This window comes from Spermophilus citellus, assembly GCF_964194105.1.
Source record: "Spermophilus citellus genome assembly, chromosome: 8".
NCBI classification, from domain to species: domain Eukaryota; kingdom Metazoa; phylum Chordata; class Mammalia; order Rodentia; family Sciuridae; genus Spermophilus; species Spermophilus citellus.
In genome coordinates this window covers 61,187,071-61,205,835 of record NC_138189.1, presented here as the reverse complement: position 1 = coordinate 61,205,835, position 18,765 = coordinate 61,187,071, and the positions used below count along the sequence as shown (strand labels likewise).

Genomic DNA, 18,765 nt, shown 5'->3' with positions numbered 1-18,765 from the left:
AATATACCTATGTTTTTCTTAACTTCTGGATCCTGAGCTCCCTTCACAGTCTGAAGAAGGTATTATAGCCAGAACCATGTACTGATGATAAAAAGCCTCTGGAAGCAATAAAAAGTTGTCCTTAATCTTTGTGTCTGAAGTCCCCCCCCTTATGAAGGGACGGTTTCCTGGGTACTTAGGCACTGCTATTTGAACAAAGGAAAACAATAGAAAAGATTAAGATATGTTTACTGAAAATAAAACATGAAAAAAAGGGATTTGAATGTGACAAGGATGCAGATTTTAGACATGAGAATTTTCCCTTTATGGTGTTTTGTCACTGATGGGCTGTGGATTTTCCAAACAGTAAACTTTTATACTAATGGGACTGTGTAGGGGAAGGCCCAGACCTGCATCTAGGAAACATTTTTAGCCCACTGATTTTGTTCAGGTATAGCAGAGCAAGGTTGAAAGGTTGACTACCTACCTTCCAATTTTATAACCTTGAAGGGGAATAATTTGCTCTTGTCTAAGTTCAGGGAATGAGGGAAGATGATAAAGAAATTGTTAGTGAAGATAGCAGGAATTGGCCTCAGATACATATTTTTTAAAATTCCATAACTGTATATTCACAGTATCTACAAAACAAATGGCACTTAGTTCCCCCCACCCCCATAACAGATGACATGGTTTTGTTATGTAGAAAGCCGGGAGTAACATTAAATCCAGATTTAGAATAATTAATTTGTAGTCCTAGAGCTTCAAGTTGAGCAAAATTAGAGGGCAACAGGATTTTGATCACTTGATCTTAAGTTTTTCTAGTATTAAAAGTGGATAGTAGTTGGGTGCGGTGTAAATCCAGCTACTCTGGAGATGAGAATACAAAGTTTGAGGCCAGCCTCAGCAACTTAAGAGACCCTGTCTTAAAAGTGGTGCTGGGGATGTAGCCCAGTGGTACAGTGCCCCTGGATTCAATCTCCAGTACTCCACCCCACCAAAAATAAAGCACAATGCTACATACCAGTAACTCCTGCTACTTGGGAGACTGAGGTAAGAGGATTACTCATGCCCAGGAATTTGGGACCCAGCCTGGGCAAATGTAGCAAGACCCTGACTCTCCCCCAATCTCCCAAAAATATGGTAAATCAGTTTGGAAACAGTATTATTTCTATGGGGCACTGAATCAAGTGGGTGGTTGGACTTCTAGTTTTCATGCCTCAAAGTACATTTAACCCATAGTTCAAGTTATAATACTTGAGACCTGACCCGTGTACCCTTTCAATGTGTGTTCCCTGGTAAGTCTAGAGAACCCAGCCCACTTTCTATGGTCTCTTTGAAAACTCTAGCTTGAGAAATAGCAGTGAACTAACTTTTCATTAAGAATATTCTAACTATTCCTGTTTTATCCAAAACTTAATCTGTCCCAAGTTAGTATCTTGGCATGACAGCCAAGATTTGGGAACTTAAAACTGTATCATAATTGTTTGGTGCCTCCTGGTGGTTATAAAACCATTCCATGAAGCCTCTGGAAAGGCTAGGAAACTTGATGGGCATAAAGTAGTTCTCTAATACTCCCACAGAAGAGGGAAAGATCATGCTGTAGTTCTTGAAGATGAAACTATGAGAGACTATTAAAGAATAATATGAAGTTAGTTACCTGTGGAGAAGTTAATGTTTTCCCTATAGATGGACGATTGTCTTAGTGTGGAGGGGGAAGGAGAGCTGGAAATGAGTGCTTCCAAACACCAAAGAAAGCAAATGTTACACACTTGTGAGAAATATTCCTGACACTGCCTTTTGTCTCTGAAGAAAGCTAGAGGGTAGCTCTTGACTCAGCTGCCTTGGCTTCCCACTGTTGAGGGAATTGAGAGATCAGTGTCTGCCCACCCAAGAAGTACTATTTCTTTTCTATGTTAGAGCCAACCACTTTTGTGTTGTCTATACTCCTCACATACCTGGATGGTCAAGCTTCCCAGTTAACTCTTCGTGAAGCAAGAAGGCAAGTTGTGCTTGAACATTACTGCCCAAATCAGCATGGTGGCTTCTTCCCTTGAGCAGAAAATGTTATTAAGCTAATGATGCTCAGCCAACATGATGGGTAGCTTATCTTCTAAGGTAGTTTGTACATTCTTTTTTTTTTGTTGTTGTTTTTTTCTTAGTTTGTACATTCTTTAACTGAAAAGGGAAGACACTGTGCCAAACTTTCTCACAATCATCCTGAGAGAAGCATCTCTGGTTTACATTATCAAATTGAGGGTTAAGAGAGTTGTACAGTACCACATAGCCAAGAATTTTGAAAGAGGTTCAACTTCTAACTCGTCTTAAACCTTTACCCTTCTATTTGACATCAGGATGTTTTGACTAACATGTAAATGTCACTTCTAAAGCCTCTCAAATTCTTGAAATTAGCGTTTAAACTATGTTAACAACAGTTTCCTATACTTATTAAATAATGCTTTGAGCTTTGACCACTAGATGGTGCTTCCAGAAAAAGAATCATTGTTTTAAATTTCTGAAAGAAATTGAGTTTTGGGGGGCTTCATCTAAGGTAATGAGCAGTTGAACACTGCCCTGGTTACTAAGTGCCACTGCATCAACAATTTTTGCAGTTACTAGTACAGATCACTTAAGGTACAGGATGCATGTAAAACGGAACGTCAGCAAAATCAGAGAAGGGTAAAAAAATGACTGGGTACCCAGTCTCAAACCAAAAACAAAACAAAACCCAGACCAATTTTACAAATTAAGCATCCTAATTAGTGAGTTTTGTGAGTCCTACAAAGTAGCCTAGAAATAAAATTGATGCTTGATGCTTGAGTTGGATTCCACCAGTCATTAGGACAGTAAATAAATGTTCACAGCCAGCATGCATCAAGGAATTAAAACCTTTTCTCCTCATAGTGATGAATTGAGTTAGTTTTACAAAATACTGATGTGTAGGACAACTCCACTTCTGTCATCTGTTGATTACTCTTCTTCAATGCACAACCAACAATGGCTTATACAGAAATATGAATTCACAATTCTAGTTTTGTAGCTCCCCGCTTCTGAGCTTCTGAGTTAAGGATGAGGGAGAACTCTTTTAGACTCAACATATAATCTTCATAGCAGATCAAATGTCAGAACTGTTGGTCTTATTATGTTACACAATAGCTAAGGTAATAAAGAAGGAAAAAAATTTTTTTTCTCAAATAGCTCTAGACACAGTGAACTGGTGTCTTATTTCCTGGGAACAGCTTATTTTATTAGGCAGCAGATACCCCCAAATGAAGGGCAAACTCCAGCAAAGAACCATAGAAATGCAACTGGTAACGGGACTCTCTTGCTATTCAGAATATAATCTATCTTCAGATAAGTTAGCAATGGAAAGGGCTTACTTTTTCCTTCACTCCAAAAATTTACTATGCTTAGGAGGTGTAGAGGGAGAAGTGCACCTAATGTACGTTTGGTGCATTATGTAGAATAAAGTTTATGGAAAGGGAGTAGTATGGGTGGATGTAAAAAGCAAGGAGAGCTAGATCTGCAACTCATCAGGGTTCTAAAAGCATGTACAAAGAATGCCTGGATTATGCCCACCTCCTGATGGAATGTTATTCTACTCTTTACACATGTGCACATTCATTCTTTTGTGGGACAGACCTCATTAAAATAGCCTCTGCCTCTCCGGAGGCATAATTTTGAAAGACAATTTCCACAAAGGAAGGGAAGGCCATTCAACTCATGGTACTTCAAATGATTTGAGGCAGATGTGGACTCTTGCACTCCATATGATGTTCCACTGACAACCAGCAGATTGCATTTCTAGAGTTACTAGTCAGGAATGGCAATGTTGAAAAGGCTTACATGAGTCTTCACAAATGAATATATTCAGTTCCTTCACCAGCCCTGGGAATGACAGTTGCTCTCTGGAGATTGATCTGAAAGCCAGATGGCATCAGTCACAAGGACTAGATACCACAGTCATAACAATTCAAGCACAAGGGACTTCCAAGTGGGCCCCCGTGCCCTCACTGTCAATCTCCACGGTAGAAAGATGGTAAATCATCTGTCAAACAAAAGGTTTTGTGTAGAAAGTTCACCTAAATACAGCAAAAAATTATGTACTTAAGCTTCTCGACAACCATAACTATTTACCCATAATCTGTGCTAATGGTAGACAAAAATATAAATAAGGAATTTTCATACAAGTACTGTTGATGGGGAAGAAGGTTTAGTCAAACACTGGAATAATGCCTTATTTTCATTTGCTGTGGCTCAGTGTATACCGATTCAGAAGATCAGATGTCTCCTTTATTCTTGTGTTGTACTAATCTTAAGGGGACCATCTAGACTGTGCCTGTATTAGGCAGAGTCTGTATCTAGTATCAAGTAATATTTTTAAAAGATTGAATGAAAAATTAAAAGGCTGTCACCCATGGAAATATGTTCTGACAGCTAAGTTCTCCTTGCTTTTCTTTTCCACTATCTAGTTTGAGATAACCTAGTATTTTTATTATTGCTGATCATTATCCCCAGGGTGGTTTCACACCCCTTTCACAGTCAGGAGAACTTGAGAACCTACCAGTTTTGCCAACACTTGAAAAAAGGAGCCACCGAAGGTAAAATGCCAAATCTGGCAGTCTTAGAGAGATAGCAAGGCACTTGACAATGGTGTCCATGATTGGCTCCCCTAAGTTTACTGAATGGAGGCTAACCTACTAAGAACAGCCTCTGTTCCTATCAAGGTTACTCTTAGACTGCCTCTAACCTGGGGGCTAAGATTGAAAAAGAATAGCAACTTCAGACCACACATTTCTCTACTTAGAAAAATAATACTACCTAGACTTTTAAACATTGCTCAAAAAAATCTTTACAACTGATGCAGAATGTTCTTAAAACAATAGTATAAAATTGATACAATATTAAAAATAAGGGGCTTAAGAATAAAGCCAATTATACTTTCAATGAGACCTACATGTTTAATTCTATGATAATGTGTTATATTCTGGTATCAAAGAGTTGCAACCCTTACACTGCCACTGATCCCATCACCAGATTTCTGTTTTTACAAATTGTGGTGTAGTATGAGGGAGACAGCTCTTGACTCATGGTTTCATTATCTAATGGCACAGATGAATCTGACTTGACTTACATTTAGTTTCTTTCGAATGCTCATCTCATGGCTTTAAGTAACCTCTTTCCAGGAATCAAAGCACCAGCCACTTTGCTTCATCATTTATCTCACTGCCCAACAAAAGCATAGATTACCTTCTCATACAGAGGGGACCACTCCTAGGGTCCTGACCAATTCATGCTACCAATAGTACTTTTATGATCTACCTACTAGAGCTGGAAAAGATGCAAATAAGTAAAACTATAGGTAAGCAATGAACTTGGAAGGTAACTTCAAAGGCATGACTATGATCTACTATCTACTGTTGAATTTGAAAATTGTACAACAGGTAGAGCTTATTTAAGTTATGGAGCCCTGAATCTGACTCATCACAACCAAGTCAGCACTGGAAATCAGACTCATGCAAATGGCAAAAGTGTGCGTTTGGATGTGGGTGTATCTGAAGTGATCCAGTGCTTTCATGACCAGCAGATATTTTGCAAACAGTGTGGCAAAAACCTCTGGGTCACTCTGAGAAGACAATGTCAATCAGCCCATGTTAAGGATGCTGTCATGTGGGAGGGAGCTGGAATGTGCTTGTGTGGGGTTCATTTCTCATGGTACAGGACACACGGGTCCTGGTGAAAAACCATGGACACAAGGTAAAGCAGAGCTTCACAACAAATAAAAAGGCAGGGATGGATCAGAAAAATCACTTTAAGGTATCTTTAAATATAAATTGAGCCTCAGAGGCAGAAAAGTCATCTACTCATTTTAAACATGATTAAGACCCGTAGATCAAAAACCCTAGTAACAAAAAAGGGGAGTTTTTTTTTTAGTTTTGTCTAAGATGAAGAGAACATATTAAACAGAATTTTGTGACTTAAACTTCACTCATATTTCCCCTTGAAGTGAGCTTAAAACTGGCATAATTTTGATACCAAAAGTAAGTTTGAACAACCAATACAAAAAACAAAACTATATAATTTTTTCCCCAAAAAAACCTCCCAAAGCAGAATCCCAATCCCAAACAACTTGTATAAGAGATGCAGGTAACAGAAAAAGGGTCAAATAAAACAATGGTTCCTGAATTTAAAGGAAGGATGCCCACTTCTCTTTCTCAAGAGGCAGATGGTCAGCTGAAAAATAAAAACATTGTATCAATAGGACACTCCAAAGGAAACAATTGCAGCCATCTCTGTTCATGCAATATCAAATGTTTAAAAAAAAATCCCAAACACCAAAACAACCCACAAGCCCACAAAACTAACAGAAGGAAGGAACACGTTGCCCAGCTCTTATGACCTGATGGTAGTGAGGATCCTGATGGGGCTGTTCAGAATGTTGCTCATGGGACAGAGAGGTCGGGAGTTACCATGAGATCAAGTTTGCCCTGGAGGTGGGTCCACCTCAGGTTAGGGTCCATGAGTTCTTGGATCAGCAGCATCAAGAACATGACAGCTAAGCAAGAGGATTCCGGCACAAGACCTTGGGTCTGGGCCCAAGTTTTCTGTTTCACTCTATTTCCTTTTTTTCTTTTAATTAATATTATTAAACTATTTTTGGTAGTGAAGTCACTTCGGTAGCCACTGTGGGCAGTGGTTTGTAAACAAACATTGACAAATACAAACAGCAGTGCAATATTTGACCCAGACTTTAAAAGAACGGGAGGCGATGGTGGAAATGAGGTAACTCTTCCCCAACACGTGTGAACAGACAGCTCCTGCTCTTCTAATGCTCTATGTCCATTAGGAGAGAGTAGGGCTTGTCAACAGGATGGTTACATAAAGAAGAAGCTACAGAAGAGAAAAAAGAAAGGTTCAGATTCAAATTTGGTTCTCAAAACCTTAAAAAAAAAAAAGTGCTTCTCTATAACAAGCTGTGAAAGAACAGCGATGTGTCAGTTAGAGGGATGATGTCACTGAGCACAGCTGGAGGCACAGTGGCAGCGTGGGCACCGCAGGCGCAGGTCAGAGAAGAGAATACTTCTGCTGGGCACCCAGACACGTGAATCCACAGGGCAGGCAGGGACAGAAATGGAGGGAAGGGGGCGGGGACCATACGTGAGCTGCAGGACACGACATGGCAAGTGTCTTGGAGAAGCTGGAGCTGCCCATTGAGCAGCATCTGAAGTCCACCACACAAGGCAAGAGAGCGTGAGACACTGCCATCCCTAGTTATTTTATCCAATATAATAAGCACGTGTATGTCCATATGGATATCAATCAGTGACTAAAAAGAACTCACAAAAGGGCACACAAAACAATGTTTGGGTAAAAATATATTTTCCCCTGCTTAATGTCTTGGCACTGGTGATATATGCATAGATTACCTGTTCACCACTCTCCTACCTTAACAGACACCAAATTATGCAGCACGCTGCTGATTAATTTCATACTTGAAAAAAATGAGACTTCACAATAATACAATTATTTTAGTTCTTAAAAAAGACAAGTGTCTAACATGCATCTTACATATATGACAATTCTGCATTAACACTGAAAGTAGATTACACAACAGTTTTAGAAAACACATCGGTTATTTTCAAACAGCAAAATGACAAGAATCTACAGCTACAGTTTAAGGCATATCAGCATATTTTAAAAATTAAGAAATAGACAAAGTTCTAATGCTGTTCACAGCTTAATTTTCAATTTATTTTTAAAAATTCCCTTCATACCTACATACAAACTAGACTTTGTAGGTCATAATTCCCGCTAAAGAATCATCGCACATGTCCTGCCAACAGAACCAGGACTTTGGAAGCTGAGACTTGACAATTCCAGACACTTGCAAGGGGCAAAGCCAAGGAATCTGAATGGACAGTTCAGGTTGGACCGCACAGAGACAGCATGACGTGGGCCAGGAACAGCTGAAAAACCCGACTCAACAAACCATGTGTGAAACATTTATGGATACATCAAGAAAGTCAGGAAAACATGTGCGTTCATCGGAGGTGCACAAGATATGGAAAATATGCATATTGCTGGTGAGTTACAAAGCAGGGAAGGAAGATTACAAGACAGCTTGCCCAGCGTTGTTATCAGACAGTTCCCTGGTTGAGAGATGATGCCTTTTTAGACAAAACCTTGACCATTAATGCAGAGCCTATGCTGGGAAAACCCAGTCTCTGACCTGCAATAAATTCCCATACGTGCTCTTCCATCACATCCTACAACACATACAACTGTTGGGGGTATGTACAGTCCAGAAGAAGGAAAAAGATGGTTATTATATTTGAACAGAAGATGGGGGGGGGGAGGAACTGGAACTAACTGGCCAAAAAAGAAAAAGAAACAAAACAATGATCACTGTTACTGTTAGCACCAAGGAGAGCCCATTTATCAAGATCCAAAATTTAAGTGATCATGAAGTCGGCCCAGCACAAAAGGTTTCTTTCTTTTTTATTTGCTCCAGCGGAAGGTGGCAGTTTCTCATTCTAGTTTACAACGTCAGAGTCAAGGACTCTGTGTAACATCCAATGATGCCCATGATACTGTGCAGAACACAGGCTGGGATCAGGATTTCCAATTTCCACATTGAAATCAAGGAGTTGAAAAACATGTACATTGTTGGGGGGGAAACATGGCCACTTTAGATATTTTTAATTTGTTTAGAAGAAAAGTTACTCAGACCATTCTCTCCCTACCCCCTCAAAAAAAAAAAAAAAAAAAAAAAAAGGAAAAAGAAAATCCATCCATCCCATTTGTTTTCTCTAATTTTAAAGCGTTAGAAAGATCTGGAAGGTTTCTCACTACTATACTTACATGCAAAGGCGAAAGCACATCCAATTAGATTTGAGGATATCATTTATTCCGTGCAGAGCCAAGGACTACTGTGAAAAAAGGCATAGATACAGAAAGAAAAAGAGCAGCAATAACAAACTAAACAGGGCTGGGGAGCAGTGGTAGAAAAAAGTTCAGAAGCAACACATTTTTTTGAAAAAAGCTTCTATATGTTTCTTTTGACTTTTTATTCCCTGACTCTCCATCTGATTCATTTTGCTGTGTAAATTTTAATGCAAAAAAAAAAGAATCAATCCAATCAATCAATCATCTTGGAATCAAAAAGTCAGCAGGATGCTTTTCATGCTAGGCTCATATTTAAAAGCTTTCAGGGATGTGAGAAATAGAATTGAAAAGTATGTTTTCTGGTTACAAGGCACAAAAATGCTCACACAAGCAGTGGTTGGAACAAGCATATGACACAAAGATTCAAGCTTTTGTGTAGTGCTCAGCATAGGAGCAAACGCAGCCCATGGTTAGAGTCGGCATGCCGTCTAGTGCTGGACAGCCAGCTTCAGAACTGCTATACAAACAAAAGCTAAGACAATAATGATGGTCTAGTGGCTTCTCAACCTGTGAAGACCATAACTGCTGCTGGTCTAGTTGGCAGGGTCTTTCCCAGCTTAGTTTGCATTCCAGTGAAACTCATTTCCTTACTTTGCCTAATTAAGCCTACATCAGGTTCATGGGAGAGTGTCCCTTCTTTCCCCTCAGTATGACTGGGGACAAAGAGAAGGTTGGGGGGGATCTTTGTTGTAATCAAATACTTATTACTTTAAAAACAAAGTGTGTGTCAGGGGAAGGGAGGTGCAGCATATTCTATCTTGTTTAACTTAATATGCAACTAGCGATGGTCAGAGAGGAAACCTAGAGGTAAAGTGTTGGGTTCATGAGAAATGTTATCCTTTTAAGTAAGAAGTAGGAGAGGACAGGGTTAGAAAGCTGGGAGGATCTTGTTGGGATCAGGGGAACAAGCATATACAAAGATAAACATGCGAAAGGACTGGCACAGAAAAGAGATCAGATATGCCCTTCTCCATACCAATCAGGAAGGTAGTATATGTCCTGGTATATGAGTTAGTCCCAACCCTGGATGAGACGGTGGGCCTGAGACACCAAGGGCAAGTAGAGTCAGTCATGGTGAGGGGACAAGTGTGGAAATTTCATTCAAGACAATTGGATCTGAAACATTAGCAAGGAAACTGGCAGTGAAGTTGAACTTCTTTTCTTTCCTTTTTATTTTTTGGACTCATGGGTTTTGTTGCCTGCCTTCTCAGTTTTACCTTAAATTGATGATGTCCTTTCAACTTTGTGCTACAGATGACACACACAATTTATAGCAAATTTCTTATGTGAAGTATTTGTGAAACTTTCTCTCGTGGTTAGTGAATGGTTTTATTACAAGTACCAATGTCCAGTGCCTCAGCCTGCTGAGAGCAAATGTAGGAAAGGGTCCCCACTGTAAATAGATTGTGGGAAGCCCATCCTCCTTAGTGGAAGATTCTTTTACAATCAGTGATATAGGACCTGACCTTTGAGATCTTGATCGGAGGGAGGATGAAAAACACACTGGCCAACGTGAACATGATCATCATTTTCTAACACCAGTCGGTGCCAACTCGGCCAGGCTTTGGGTGGGTGTTCAGATGCAGTCTCAACCCCTGAGGGGAGACAGTTGGAACAGACCACAAGCTCAAGCCAATAATGTTAGCCATTAAGACAAAAATTCATGCAAATGTAAAAGTCATCTATGATGCTCACCCACCTTTCTGCCTACGTTCAAATCTATCTTAGTTTGGGGCTGGTGTGGAAGAAAAAAACCAGGGAGTTCGGGATTGTGCAATCATGGAGATGAACAATCAAGAAAATGCAAGTTGTTGTCATGGCTATTCAGGGTTTTAGTTCAGCTGCTGAGGCGGTGAGAAGTTTTCACATCAGACGTACAGGCAGCATTTTACCCACTTTCCTCGATCCAAAGCGACATACAAGTAACAGGCATGCTTCCCGCTGCCATTCGGAACAGGCATAAAGGGCAAATCATTTAATTTCCGGAAACAAAAGTCCAGCTGCACAGAGCCTTTGCTGTTATTCCCTTGTTCTATGGTTTTCCACCACCCGACAACATTCAGCAAAATGAGTTAAGAGTTATTGGTGTTTGGGGAAGGGCAAAACAAAATAAAACAAGGACACAGATGGCAGAGATACACTATTACTGCAAAAGCAGGTGAATGCGGGAACATCCTTGGCTTGCCAGGCTTTATGTGAAGCTTGCACTGCAAGTTAAAAACAAAACAAAAAAGTTAGAAATAATAATAAATTAAAAAAAGAAAGGAAAAATTAGGAGCGCCAGCACCAGCATTCAGTGATGGTGAATGCTCATGCAATGATTATGGAACTGACAGAAATTAAAAACCAAAAATCGGAATAGGCTATTCTACATGACAAGCAAAAGCAAAATTTTAATACTGAATCAAAGAACACGTGGTTAGTTTCCATTTGCATGTAATTTAGAATTCACAAGTGACTTCTTGAAACCACTGCATGTTCCGGTGGAAGGATTTACTGTTTGGTTTTTTGTTTTCTCAAATAACACACAACCATGATCTACTGGATGCTGTTATCACATTAGCACTGAATAGGAACTTCATCTTCCACTTTCTGAGCTGCTAAAGGAGTCAGAGAATAAATACACAATAAATGCCTTTGTACAAATGACTTGGAAACATCTACAGTAGCTTGGGGATTAGAATATAGTGGATGAAGACATGCTACTAATCTAGTTGGGAAGGACACAAAAAGATCATTATATGGTTACAGCTACTGCAATGCTGAGCTTTCCCCCTCTTTTAGGAACAAAGCAATGCCAAACCCAAGATCCATGTCTAATTTTAGGCAAGTCAAAAACATGCAACTTTAATTCTTTAGCAAAAATCAAAATGTATGTGTGCTTAAAAACAAAGGTGAGTAGATGGTTGGGTAAACTGTTACTCCATGCCAGTTTTTAAATGATGAATCTGAAAGCTTTCTTTTGGATTAGATGCATTTTAACCAGCTAATGCCTACTGGCAATTGTGCAAACTGTTTTCAGAAGAGATGAATGCTGTCTACTGAACAACTTACCCTCAGGCAGTCCCACCACTGTGGTGTAGCCGCAAACAAGGAAAGTGACTTGGTGGCCAGAGATGGCAGAAGGTGGGGTCCAGCTAATGGCAGTGCCAGGGTTAGTTCTACTTTGTAATCTTAGGTAATGTTATATACTCTCATGCCACTACAGGTCAAGGAGAAGTATAAAGCCTTACCTATGTTAAAAAAGGAGCGTGTCATTAGAATAGAAAAAGAAAATTTTAAACTATTAGAAAAACTCAGGTAAGCTTGAAGGGGGAAGCATAGCAGATTCAAAAAAGAAAAAATGTCTTAGTAAATTTTCTACCCCAAACAAAGCCAGCTCCTAAGAGGTGACTATGGCAGCTCTGGCACCTGATCCAGCTACACTAAGAGGAAGAGGCTGTTTGTGTGTGAGGTGATCCTCTGGTTGCAGTGCTTACTATCTTTCTGTGGGCCTCTCTAGCCAAACCCTTCCACTGCCACAGGCAATAAGAGGGGTGGATTTTTGTTTTTCCACTATGACACTTCAGGCCTCCAACTAGCTTTCACTATACAAAAGAGATATGAAAAAATATGTGCCATTGTGGGGCGCAGAACCTGGTAACTATTATGAACCAAGTCTAATGCCATTAGTAACAAAGGAGAATATATACATAAAGCTAAAACAGAATGCACACAGATGTCATGTAAACTTTAAAAGCTTAATTGGTAAGGCCCAAGATGGGAAGAAAATAAGCTAAAATATCAAAGGGGCAAGGAAAAAACCTCCCTGTGCTGGGAAGTTGGTTACTACGTAGATTTTTTTAATGGAGGCACAATATTGATCAGCTCTTGGGATTTCCATTACTTAAAGGCACATCCAGTATACATGAAATATTCTTCAACATTGCTGGTCTTCTATAAACATTTTTAGTTTGAAGACTTGTACCTTGACGCACTTTAGTGTTTTGGGGAAGGAAACCTAGACTTTGGGTTCTCTAAGCTGAATCAGCAGCCTTTTCTCTCATCCACACCTACAGACATACATGTACACACATACCATACACACGTGCACCCTATTTTTATCTCAGGTTAGTCTGGATGGAGGGTACAAAGCCAAATGGCTTTCGTGTGTCTTCACTAGAAGAGTCATGTAGCCTCTGAATCTGTGTGTGGACCACATCACCCAGATACTCTTCCAACACACAGAGCTAAGAAGCATTCTCTTGAATTGGATTATGATCTGAGCAACCGATTCTCTCAGAATTAATCCAGGATAACCAATCTGGGGCCCTTGGACTCCTCTTTGGTCACTTACATCTGTATCCACCCCAGTTAAAATCACACCTCATCCTCACCAACTATTTCTGTTATTGCTTAGAAAAGATGCCTGCCCCTTTACCCTTGACACATTTCCTGCTACTTGGCAAGTCAGTGTACAAAGTGTAGCTTAATATTCTCTCCGTGTGTCACAGTAGCAACACATTTTGATCTTTACTATAAGGGGAGAATGGCTGTGCTCACTTTTCCCTTTCAATTAGGATTGCACAGACACTCAATCCTATGTGCTATATTTTTAAAGAATGTAATCTTTGCCTTTTTGAGTATCATATTTTTGTTGTTTGCTTAGTTGCCTGCTCTTTCCCTAGAACCCTATGGCATCTAAGGATGAAGAGCAAGAATCCTCAAACAAGCTCCGAGTTGCTTCATAGCTGCCCTAAGAGTATGGCAGGTTAAACAGACAAAAGAGGGTGGCATCTGTGGGCTTGCCATTGGGCCACCACATAGGTTTCCTTCAAAGGCCTTCTTATCATCATATTTACTATAACCAGCAGCTATTGTCATAAAACTCACTCTGTATTCTTTAACGAGATTCAAAGGAGAGCTTCAAGTGACAGAATTTCAAGGAAGCTCAAATCTCCCCTGGGTTCAGGCAGCTGCTACTGGAGCGTTCTAAGAAGTGACCAACTCAAGAGCAGAATCTGAACCTTTGGCACATTGACTCAAGACAATATTAAAAACTGTTTCGTGAGACTTGAGGGTTGGCAGGGTATGTTAAGGGGAAGGGCATTTTGACTGCATTTCACAATAAGATCATTCACCACCTTGTTGAATTTAGGGGAAAACCAGTGGCTACAAGCAGCTCTTCCCGCTGTTTTAGTTTGGGAACATGATTCTCAATGACTGGCTTGCCAGGCCTTACAACACAGAGTGGGAAAACAATTTGAACAATCAAGATTTTAAGATGCTCTTTATCAAGAGAATCATGAGAACTGTCTTCAGAGGTACTGAAGAGAAATAAACCTGTCTTCTCTGAGAATCCTAGTGTTGGTGCAGACGATGCTATGGGAGATGACAGGTTAGTCCATCCTGATTGCTTGATCAACGTGGTCAAGTTTTATAAATTAATCCTTGTGTACCCTTTAAAAATACTTTTAAAAACATTTATCATCTTCCCTGCACTGTAGAGAAAATACTTGCTTTTTATTTTTCTGGTAATAGACCAGTTTCCAGTCTGTCAATGGGTAAAGCAGACATGCAAGAGGAATAAATTGTTAGAGGTCCCCAGTAGATGGGGTGGCACCTGCTTACTTTTTCTTATCCTTGTCTTTCTTGGTTTGCTGGGCCCCAGACTGCTGGGCCTGGGACTGTAGTAGCTGCGCTGCTGCTTTCTTCTTCTGGAAATTGTTCACCTCGTCCTCGAGCTCCTTCTTCTTGTCTTCCACTTTCTTCTTCTCTTCTTGGTGTGTCCGCTTTAGAAGGTCAAACTTCTCGTGGAGCTGGAGAGAAAAAGAGGCAGACATGCTTGGAGAAGGGAAGGAAACTCTTACTAATGTAGACCATGTGAATTTGCTCAAAAACAAAAGTTGCATCATGTGGCTGCTGTTGCTTTCATCGCAGGAGTGAAGTACTGCCTGGTGGCTTATCGGAGGAGCCAGGCTAAGGTGCTCAGAGCATCCCTGAGACCTAAGCTCCTTTGTTACTTGAGCTCCTTGGGGCTAAAAATTCCTTGAAAACCCTGATAAAAAGAAGATAACAAAAAAAATCCATCCTGGTAGTAAAAGCGCTTCTTTATTTCTGATTCCTTTTCACTATGTATGAAACACGTTAACTTAAGAGACGTACACAATGACTACAGAGATATAAACACATATCCATATTTTAAAAAAACACAATCACAGGATGGGGGTGTAGCTCAGTGGTAGAGTGCCTCCCAGCATGCATGAGGCTCTGGATTCATTTTCCAGCAGACACATTCAGAAACAAATACAGAGAGGGAGGGATGCAGAAAGGGAAGAAGAGAGGGAAGGTATGCTTACTAGGTAATTTTAAATTTTTACCCATTATCCATTTGGTTCTTAAAGCCATAGCAAATAAAGCTCAATATTCCTTTCTCAGCAGCAAAACCATATTGAGTGCTTAGTTATTCAAATGACCTCCAAGTTTTATTAGTCTTTTAAAGATAAATTAAAATAAGATAAAGTTACTTAGATGATTTCATTTAGAGAAGCATTGAGTTATAAGTCAAGCACTTGAGATACTCATTTATTTACCAGCAAAAGCAGCCATCTCTCTCTCTCTCTCTCTCTCTCTCTCTCTCTCTCTCTCTCTCTCAAACAGAATGGGATGAGTGTTATGCTCAAAATTCATGTAAACTTTTAGAACACAGTTAGTTTGGCCTGGGGGTGGGTACCAAGGTTGGAGGGATGCTGAGATTAGGAAGTGCAAGCTGGTAAGGGAGAAACCTGGGCACAGACGTGGAATATGGGTTTTGCTTCAAACTGCAACCCACCAGAGAATGCCCTCCACTGTTCAGCCGAATTGTCTGATAGACTAAGATAATAATAACAGTTCCAGAATCCAGACTTTCATATGTCAAGAACTGTAAATTGAAGAAACACAGAGCTGCAAAGACCCTATGATCAGGACTAGAAACCCAAGATCTAAATCAGGCTTCCTGTATGGTTCCCAGTTTTTCATCTGCAAAATGAGGATAAGATTATCTAGCTGGGTGTGGTGGCGCACATCTCTAACGCCAGCAGCTGAGGAGGCTGAGGCAGGAGGATTGCAAGTTCAAAGCCAGCCTCAGCAATTTAGCAAGACCCTGTTTCAAAATATTAAAGAAAAATAAGCCGGGGAGGGACTGGGGATGTAGCTCAGTGGTTAAGCATCCCTCAGTTCTATCTCACTGTCAAAACCAAACCAAAACAAAAAAGATATCTGGCTCACTCTTCTTGCCAGGTTAGTATGCCACTGTGATAAAATATGTGCGGCAAGTACTTGAACTGGCATGAAATCCTATAAAATGCAAAAAAATATATATATTATTAAAATAATTCTAGATTTTTGTTTGTTGCAGGAGGACAGACGGCTTACCTCTTTCTCTGCCTCTTTAAGTTCAGCCTCTTTCTCCTTCACTCTCATAACAAACATCTGTCTCATCTCTTCTTCTTTCTTCTGCAATTCTCCCAGGAATTCATTCCTTTTTGCTTCATAGGTCTCCTGAAGACTATTCAAAATCCACAAATCAAGGGCAGGGTTATGCCATTGCATTGTTATGAAATTTCAGTGTACATCATTTCTATCCATCTACTTCCCAAAAAACAGATAAAGCTGCTGCCTACCATATTAAAGCTCAAATAGAATGAAAGGTTTTTTTTAAAGTTATTTACACTGGGATTGAAAAGACAAGGGCATCGGAAACCAGAAATGAGCCAATAAACACAATGCTGCACTAAGGGAAATCACTAACTAGCCAAGTTTTATCTCACACACGTTCACACAGAGATAGCCTGGGCTGAGGATGTGATTTTGAGTTTTAGAAGATGAAGGTGGCCTAGTAAGGGTGAAATGAACAGGGAATGAAGTCAGACAGAGCAAAATTTGAATTTTGGCCCCACCAACTGACTGACCTTGGGAAAGGACCAGCCTCTCTAACTCTGCAACTGTGAGACGTGGATACAATAGCACTTACCTTCTGGGATGCGATTATTAGAATTAGATGCAGGACAAGTGAGTAAAGCATTTGACAATAAATCAGTGCTTAATAAATATTCCCCTTCCTCCACTCATCTCCCTCCAGCCCTCAATCTGAAAAACAGACTCAGTGAAAATACTAGAGAGACAAGAGTACTTCTAAGTGTAGAAGAGAAAACTGCTACTTTTCAAGTTATATCACCAAATGTAAATCGTGCAGGAAGGATTTTATTTTCATTTTAAGCCCCATCTTCTTTCTGTCTGCAGAACTGAGAGCCTAATATTTTATACTGAGTGCCATAATGCAGCTTTATCTCTAAGTCAGAACATTTACAGAGAAAACTACATTTACAGAGAAACTACCTTTGGTAACAATATCAAGAAAACACACCCCACCCCACAGGTGCACTATAAATAGCTGCTGATTTTATAAGGTGTTCATCCCCGCCCCTACCCCATCAGTTTCCCTAGAACAATGGTTGTATGGAGTCTGCAATACAATGTCTGTATTATATCTACCTTTACCCATAGACCTATTCACCCCAGGGATAAATTACAAACTGAATACAAACTGCTGAGGACCCAGGGTCCCGGTAAAGCCCCCACAATAGCCACAGAAACATTAGATGGAAAGAAGGGGGGGCAGGGCATGAACTGAACAATTAGGTTAGGATTAGAATCTATTAGTTAGGATGGTACACTTCTATAATTATCACCCTTATTAGTTTATGAGAAATAAATTCTCCAGTCCCCAACACTGCCAGCCCTTTCTACTTGTGAACAACCATGAGTCTTGAGTTTCTATAAATATATTTAGCTTTCATATTACGAGACAAACACAAGTTGGACAGTGTTAATGTTAGGTAATACTAATAGAACTATTTGGTCTATAGTCACTGAGAGATTGAATTCTGTTGGCAAGAAAACTATAAATAATTCATGAATTTGGTTTTGTCAGCTTGTAATAAACTCTTCATCACTGTTATGTGGGTCAGAACTACCAAAGGAAGCTAGGCATGGGGGTGCACGCCTGTAATCCCAGTGGCTCGGAGACTGAGGCATGAGGATCACGAGTTCAAAGCCAGCAACTTAGTGAAGTCCTAAGCAACTTGGCAAGAACCTACCTCTAAAAAAATATCTAAAAGGGCTGGGGTTGTGTATATATAAAAATTGGCTTGGTGGTTAAGCACCTGGGTTCAATTCTTGGTACGAAAAAAAACTGCCAAAGGAAGAGAATGACTTGTCCTTATTATGAAATGTTACAGAAAACTCAATTTCTATTGATTTTAGTATAATTAACACATCTCTCTTCTAACAAGCAATGGAATACCTTTTCATAGAAATAATACCCAACATGTGGTGTTTTAGAGATCACCACCTAGTTTCAAGAGAGGATCTCTGAATGAGGTTTCCAAAACTGAGAGTTAGGTGCTGTGTGTGCTTCTCCTTAAAAGGATTCACAATGCACAGGGCATCCCCCCTGGCAGCACAGCAGCACACCGGGCACACCTGAGTATACTTTTTCTAAATTCATATTTCCAAGCCCACTCCTAGAGATTCGGATTCAGAACATCTGGCTAAGGTAACATCTGTTTTGAAATGCTTCCTGGGAGATCACAGGTAACCAGCTGGCTAACCACTGCTTATTTGAGAAGCCCATCAGTGAAAGAAACAGGTGGACTTGTTTTAATGTTTTATCATAGGAACTTTCTGAAGGAACTCACAGATAGAATGTGGTTTGAGTAATGCTACCCCAAATACTGAGAACTCCCACAATGACTCTGTTGTATCTAGTCCCAACCACAACCTAACCCATGCCCCAGTTTCTGGAAATACATTTTCAAACTA

At 40.0% G+C, this 18,765-nt stretch overlaps 1 protein-coding gene across 13 annotated transcripts in view; it reads right to left on the bottom strand.

Annotated features, from left to right (window-relative positions):
• Nucleotides 1-18,765, bottom strand: part of SEPTIN11 (septin 11) — a 182,661-nt gene that overhangs the window by 85,865 nt on the left and 78,031 nt on the right. For 4 of the 13 annotated variants that reach the window (XM_081303774.1, XM_081303775.1, XM_081303773.1 and 1 more), the window contains 2 exons: nt 16,318-16,450; nt 14,533-14,720 (listed from right to left, as the gene is read on the bottom strand). In XM_081303774.1, coding sequence (XP_081159900.1) covers nt 14,533-14,720; nt 16,318-16,450 — 321 coding nt within the window. The other 9 variants (XM_081303776.1, XM_081303782.1, XM_081303778.1 and 6 more) reach the window with 7 other exon arrangements.